Source organism: Leuciscus leuciscus (genome assembly GCF_965113295.1).
Source record: "Leuciscus leuciscus genome assembly, chromosome: 2".
Classification (NCBI taxonomy): Eukaryota; Metazoa; Chordata; class Actinopteri; order Cypriniformes; family Leuciscidae; genus Leuciscus; species Leuciscus leuciscus.
The window spans coordinates 34,515,636-34,523,371 of record NC_138726.1 but is presented as its reverse complement, the minus strand read 5'-3'; the positions used below and the strand labels follow the sequence as shown (position 1 = coordinate 34,523,371).

The window sequence follows — 7,736 nt, the reverse complement described above, 5'->3', positions numbered from 1 at the left end:
CTGATGTACGTTGTTGTTTTGGTCAGGTTAAGGTTGGGAAAAGTCCAGGCCCTGACCACATTGGTGGTAGGCTGTTGAGGAACTGTGCAGAGCAGCTTTCATGGATTTATTCATTTATTTTCAATGAATCATTACAACTTTCTAAAGTCCCTCGTCTATGGAAAGATGCCATTGTGGTGCCAATTGCGAAAAAAAGAAATTATCCTTCTCTTAAAGATTATAGGCCTGTTGCATTAACCTCTTTGGTTATGAAATCTTTTGAAAAAAATAGTAAGGAAGGAGATTTTAGCCTCAACATAGTCAGCACTTGATCCTATGCAGTTTGCATATAGATCTGGTAGAGGAGTTAATGATGCCACCTGTACCCTACTGAATATGATTTTAAGACATTTGGAAGGCAAAAAAAAATCATGTACGTTTGCTATTTATTGATTTTTCTTCTGCTTTTAATTGTGTTCAGCCTTTTATCTTGGCAAAGAAATTGATTGATAATTTTCATTTAGATTTAAACATTGTGCGTTGGTTGGTGGATTTTTTAACCAATAGATCCCAAAGAGTACGGGTCAATGGAGTGTTGTCGAATGTATTGTTGTCTTCCACAGGTACCCCACAGGGTTGCGTTTTGTCCCCTCTTTTGTTTTCTTTATACTGATGATTGTTGTAGTATTTTTAACCCTTTCATGCATGAATTATGATGACCTCAGTCAGGATTTTTTTTCCTATGTGTTTTTATTGCTCTTAGGGCATGAAAAACAAGAATTGATTTTTATTTTATTTTGTTACAAATTTTTCTAAGAGATCTTCAGATGTCCACTTGAGTGGTTTAAACTGAAGATATACTGTATTAAATATAAGACAATAATCAGACAGATAAAGTATGTGAATTTAACAAACTAATCAATACAATTATATCAAATCATGTGAAAACTATAAAATATATACAAAAATATAAATGCGAAATATTGCAAAGGCTTCATACAACTTCATACAAGTTGCACTTCGCGTATCTTTGATATCAGAACATGAGGACGTGATTCCATCAGAATTTTCTACAGCCTGTCAAGGTACAACTGTGGAAACCACTCAGATGCTCCCTCCAGTGCACCAGAGTATGGAGATTTACCCTTATTAGCTGATAATTCTGATCATGTTCAAGATGGACATGCACATTTCTATCATAGCCCTCCTCTGAGAAAACCTAGCGATACGTTTTTTCAACCTCATCTGAAATTATCAGTGTTGGGGGTAACGCATTACAAGTAATATTCAGATTACTTTTTTGATGTTAAAAGTAAAGTAATGTGTTACAAGTAACATGCATTACGTAATCAGATTTGTTTTTTATGTTACGAGTAATGTATTGTAACATGCATTACCTAATCAGATTACTTTTTGATGTTATGAGTAAAGAAACGCATTACAAGTAACATGCATTACGTAATAAGATTACTTTTTGATGTTATGAGTAAGGAAACGCATTACAATAACGCGCATTACGTAATCAGATTACTTTTTGATCTAACAAGTAAAGTAATGCATTACAAGTGTCATAAATTATGTAATCACATGGCTTTTTTCGATGCTAATGAAAATTACATTCTAATAATACAAATACATTTATTTACAGTAAAAAAAAGTCACTGCAGATTAAGTTTTTAAGTTTCAAAAACAATATTCACATTATAATTATGAAGTGGACATGTGATTAATCAGAGTTTTCTCTCAATCTAACATCAAAACTTGGAAAATTTTACTGTGACTTGACTCATTAGATATTGCTTGATGCTGCAATATTTTTTTTTACCTACAAGAGTCTCCGAGGATAGAAGGAATGGGTGTATATTCCGGAGCAACTTGTCTGACTGACCCTTGGCCATCTTGGTTTGGAGGGGGAAAAAATCGAAACACAACGATCCGCTAGCTGCCCGCCCCATAAGCAGGCCGTCAAAAAAACGCGTCTCTGTAGGCAGCCTAGGCTCTGAGATCTGCACACAAAAACAATTGGTTTCACCAACCACTCAAAACCCAAATAAATAATGTTCCAACCAATCACCGACAGGGGGTGGGTGTTGTGAGCATAGATATATAAAGGCTAGATGTCTCGTGCGCGCTGCTGGCCAATGGAGGTCGACGTCCGCACGTGGCGGCATTCTTGCCACAGGGTGCTCGCTCACTCGTTTAATGGTGCATGTACTTTTAAATAACCATAACTTGCTAAATTTTCTACCGATTTTCAAACAGTTTGGTTTGTTATAAACGCCAGAGATGTAGTTATGACACTGCATACATACACTGCATACATATGAATAATTATAACATACATGTTCAAGCATTCGGAATTATAGCCACATTAATAACGTTTGTAAGAAACCAAACCGTTTGTAAATCCGTCAAGATTTCAGCGAGATAAGAGGATTTGTGTGCATGCTGATCACTCACCTTAATTCACAGCTTCACTGTGACAAGATGGCCGAACGGTGATGCAGGAAGTGACTGCGCCATAAGACATCTAGCGTTTATACAGTATATGATATCTATGGTTGTGAGGTTTTGCGCTCGTGACTCCGACTTCGCGTGCTGCCGTGCATGAGCGCAAAACCTCACAAGCCTCAGCTAGCGGATCTTTAGGAAAGATTAGATGAATGTGATCATTTATGTTTGGGCCTGAAATCGCTGATACAACCTTTAATAATAAATAATGATTGGCATTGCAAGTATTGCAACTAGATTTCCATTTTCCATTATTTTTGGTAGCAATGTCTGATCGGTTTGCTTTGACCATGTTTTGTTCCTCTTCATTGCTTTAACAAATGCTTTATGACAGATGTTTAATTATTTATGTGAATGTAGTCAAATCAAAGGATACAGAAAATAAATGTATGATTAAATAAATGTATGTGTGTGTGGTTGTAGGATCTAAGGCCGGTTGGGATAAATCAGCTGAAGACTGTTGCTCTGGCCCCTGAAAACAAAGCCAAGAATCGTTATAACAATGTGCTGCCATGTAAAAGCTTCTCCACTCACAAGTGTTTACCTTCACCTGTCCTTTGGATGAGACGTTACGTTAAACGGTCCTGACTCTCTGTGGTCATTTAAAAATCCCATGCACCTTTCGTAAAGAGTAGGGGTGGAACTCCAGTGTCCTGGTCAAATTCCCTCCATTGGCCTTTATCAATCATGGCCTCCTAATAATAATACCCATTCTCTCTCTCTCTCTCTCTCTCTCTCAGATGGGGAATTGTTTAATTTGGACGATGGGGAATTGTTTTAATTTGGACTCTGTGCATGCTCTTTGAGGTGGTGACCATCGACCTGCATTATATGACTGACAGACAAGAACGGTTTGACCTAAAAATATCAACATTGAAACTACTGCGGAAAAAAAGACACCTACATCTTGGATGCCCTTGAGGTAAGCTAAAACATACCAAAAATTAATTTCAAAGTGAACTATCCCTTTAAACCTGAATGCACACACACTCATGGGGACTTGTGTCACTGTGGGCCTAAATTAAATCACACAGAATGAGTTTTTTTTTGTGTGTGTGTTAACACATATTTTCAATATATTAAGTGTATGTGTGCAATTATCCTTTTTTAAAAAAGAAATTTTGAAGAAAAAAAAACACTTCCCCTACTGTTATTACATGTTGGCTTGGAGAATATTTATTATGATTTAAATTTTTCTCTAGAGATCATCACATGTACTGTAGAGGACTGTGATCATCAGGAGGAACTTCCTGACAGCAGCCCTGATGTCCTCGCCTCTTCTGAGGACCAGCAGATGCAGGAGCTCCTTCAACCTCGTGTCCAAGACAGTCCAGTTACCCTGTCTGAGGGTGAGATTGAGTCCCCTCAAACAGAACAACAGGACAATGATGTGGGCACGATCATGGAGGGTGAGTTTGTCATAAACCCAAAACATACACACATTTTCGATATGGCTACTCGACACAGATATTATTAGTAGCCTAGGCCTATTTCTTTAGCTCTACATATTTATGTATAAAGAAAACATGTATTTTTAGGTGATGTAACGGCTACGGTAACATTCAGTATAGTTTTGTTTCTTTTCTTCTTTTTTTTTTACAAGATACAATATATATTTAAAATAGTCCTCCAGTGTGACAAATGATTTTTTAAAGTACAAATATTCCATATAGTCACTCAGTTAATATGGAGGCCATTGAAACTACTCGTCTATAATTATATGAAATGTTAAATAGATTTAGACTGAGAATAGCATGTAACACTGCAGAAATATCTGCAACTGCTTTAAATTGTATCTCAACCACAGTTATTTCTTTTTTAATAGACATCTGCTCAAAGTACGACATCGGCGATCTACTGGGGGAAGGAGGATTTGGTTCCGTCTATGCCGGAGTTCGTGTCATGGACAACCTTCCGGTATGTTTTTATAAATAGATGTTTGTGTATTAAAATTAAAATACATCCTACCGGCATGTAGCTGGCATTGATGTAGTCATTTTAATTTATTAAAATTAAATATTTGCTGCAACCTAAAATAGTACAAGATATTTGATCGTAGAAGATATTTGATTGTTTTGTCTAATAGGCTGTACATAATTTAGAGCACTTGACCTGTTTAAAGTGTCAGACTGATCAAACATACTCAACATGGTTTCAAATTCATAATTGGTTCTTAAATTCACAGAACTTTACAATAGGCTACATGTCTGTTGAGAATTAATGACTTGAGTGATATGTTACTACTATGATATGTTTTGTTGATCAGGTGGCTCTGAAATTTGCCAGAAAAACAGAAGCCATGGAATATATCAACATTGTAAGTAGGCTGCACTTTCTATGATATCTGCTCTGTCTGTTTTCAATTGTATATAAATGTTAATCATAGAGTACAAATGATTTTCCACCAGAAAAACTGCCATCGTGCTCCAAGACTGTCTTAAATCCTGATTTAGGAAACCACCTGCATCTAACCATTGTGAATAATTGTCTTTCTTCTAGACTGATCATCCCAGACCCGTTCCCCTGGAAATCGGCTTGACATTCCTTGCCAATAAGGGCCCCAGCACACCTCACATCATTAAGTTGCTGGACTGGCAGGACCTCCTTAACCATTACATCATGGTCCTGCAGCGGCCCTCGCCCTGCGTCACTCTCTTTGACTTCTTGCAGAGCTGTGGAGGCATCTTCAATGAAGAGATTGCATGCCATGTGATGCGGCAGGTGGTTGAGGCTGCAAACAGCTGCTGCAGCCGAGGAGTGTTCCACAGAGATGTTAAGAGTGAGAACATATTAGTGAACACGGAAACCCTGGACATGACACTAATAGATTTCGGCTGCGGGGACCTGATGTATGAAACGGCTTACCACACCTTTAGTGGTATGTATTATAGCTGTCGTTTGGGACTTAAACTGTAGTGACGAATTACATCATGTCATGTCATGTTCATTCATTTTAGCCTGTTTAGGATATGACACAGTATTGACTAAATGTAAAAATCTATGATAGCAATTCAAATTTACAAATCTCTTTCCTCCAGGCACAATGCAGTACTGCCCCCCCGAATATTTAGAGACGAGCAAGTACTATGGGCGGCCAGCAACCGTGTTTTCACTGGGGGTACTTTTGTACTCAATGGTGTGCGGTTATTTCTCGGACCACAGCGACCAGGACAAGCTCAAGGACTGGCTGTGGTATCTGCCAAGCTTGACAAAAGGTGAGTTGTACCGCTTTGAATAACATGATTAAAGAGAGCAGGTGTAAAAGAAGTTTAAGGTAATAGCCAAACGTCTCTCCCATCTTTCCACACAGAATGCAGTCATTTGATTAATGCCTGTCTGCATCCCGACCCTGAGAAGAGGATTCATCTTGACAGGCTCCTTCTCCATGACTGGTTTAAGGTAGCCTACCTAAGATTATCAGAAAAAGATTTTGTAAAATGTATATGTAAGTATGATGTATAGACAATAACCCTGCTTTTGTTTGTTTTTGTTTTAGGTCATCCCATAGGTCACGGAGGCAAGAGCACCCTGTCATAGCCAGGAAGTGCAAGCTTCTTTAGTCAGCTTAGCGTCTGGCGGGCCGACACGAGTGGCATCTCCATTGCTCCAGTCCTTAGCGTCTTGTGAGGCTGGCAGAAATGTATTACTGTTTTAGAATAGAAGAATTTTGCTATGTCTCAATGTAATCATATTAAATTATTATTAAAACTCTATGTTTTAAGGAACAATCACAATTTTTCTTCCATATTTTATTTTTAACAGTAAAGCTCTGTTGTGCAGCACTTTGTGTAAAAATGCTATTGATTGGTAGCACTTCACTATAAAACACAAGTTGTTTTAGGGTGCTGACCCACCAAACACTGTCCAATTAGAGACATTATAATAGTGATCAATTACAACAATTAAACATATGAGCAATAATACAGCACAATAAAATAAGATTAATGATTAAACATAAACATTATTAAAAAAAAGAAGAAAAAAAGAGAGCAAATGTAAGGCACTATATGTTTACAACAATTCTCCCATTAAATATAGAAAAAAACTAGGGGTGGGACTCTCTAGGCACCTCAAGATTCGATTACGATTCAGAGTGCTGCGATGATAAAACGATTATCGATGCATCTTTTTTTATATACAGATTTTCTTTTCTCACTGTGTGACTAGGCTACTTGGTACTTTTTAAAGCAAAGTATTTGTAATGATCCATAATGAATTTATTTCCAATATATTTTATTAATTAAACTAATGGAAGTGATTTGGCAATAAATGTTGCGATAGAGTTTGTAATTCGCTTTGCCTTTTCCGAGTTGGGTGGAAGCTTTTAAAGTTACCTTTAATTTAATTTACTTTAATTAAACTTTGCCTGAGCCAATCAGCGTCCAGAAACCTTGACCACGTGATCTCTAAAAGGGAAATGATTGAGGAGGCATTATTTAAACGATTTAACACTACACTTCCCTATAACATAATGTATATATTTTCTAAAAAGAACAGAACATATATTTTTTTTTATTGCAATTACTATAATTATGATCACATACATTTTATATTATTGATCAATATGTGAATCCGAACCAGGCTACAGGAGTTGTGGTTTCATTGGCACAAATTAATTTATATGAGATAAGATAGAACTGTATCCACTCTTTTATGTCACGGACTTCCGAAACTTTGTTTGGTCACGTGCTTTTTCTGTTCTGCGTTGATTTGTTAGATATGGTGGAGAAAACAAGTCTGACCACCAGATGTCGCTAATGCGCATTGTGTTAAAATCTTCGAGTAATCAACCTTTTTTCGGCACAATTTGATGAAAGATGAAAGCCTCAAATGCTTCAGAAAGCCTCGGTTTCCCATCACTAATTGTGTGTGCGCCTCAAAATACAGAGGGAGAGATTTTAGAGAGAGAGGTTAGAGTGACAGAAAACGATAGCCTTCAGTTTTTTACACTTTGTTTGATCTATTTTCATATGATTAAAATATAAATTCATGTTTTATTCCTTCATTTGATTGACAGAAAAATTTAAATACACAACACAGAATGTGTTTTTATGAATTCAATAAATGAATTAATTCAGTTAATTATTAAAATTTAACTAAACAATTAAAATGGAATCCAGAAAAATGTAATTGGGAAAAAAATGTATTTGGAAAAAAATAAAACTGATTTTGGGAAATGTATAACGGATTTTATAGGGCCCTACAGTCCACACAATACAGCAATGTGTAGAGCATTCAGTTTTGCT

At 36.6% G+C, this 7,736-nt stretch overlaps 1 protein-coding gene across 1 annotated transcript; it reads left to right on the top strand.

Annotated features, from left to right (window-relative positions):
• Positions 1-3,611: 3,611 nt before the first annotated feature.
• On the top strand, positions 3,612-6,444 carry LOC309492307 (serine/threonine-protein kinase pim-1-like). The gene is made up of 7 exons (XM_082161218.1): positions 3,612-3,899; positions 4,316-4,407; positions 4,757-4,807; positions 4,990-5,368; positions 5,529-5,705; positions 5,801-5,889; positions 5,987-6,444. Exons 1-7 carry the CDS (start codon positions 3,785-3,787, stop codon positions 5,996-5,998), a joined length of 915 nt encoding a protein of 304 aa, XP_082017344.1. The 5' UTR covers positions 3,612-3,784; the 3' UTR covers positions 5,999-6,444.
• The last annotated feature ends 1,292 nt before the right edge of the window (positions 6,445-7,736 follow it).

Excerpts from the sequence above, each read along its gene's own strand:
- LOC309492307 (XM_082161218.1), top strand. The coding sequence starts at position 3,785 with ATGCAGGAGCTCCTTCAACCTCGTGTCCAAGACAGTCCAGTTACCCTG. Across the intron at positions 4,808-4,989 it reads CCATGGAATATATCAACATT|ACTGATCATCCCAGACCCGT; the intron begins GTAAGTAGGCTG and ends TCTTTCTTCTAG. Across the intron at positions 5,706-5,800 it reads TCTGCCAAGCTTGACAAAAG|AATGCAGTCATTTGATTAAT; the intron begins GTGAGTTGTACC and ends CTTTCCACACAG.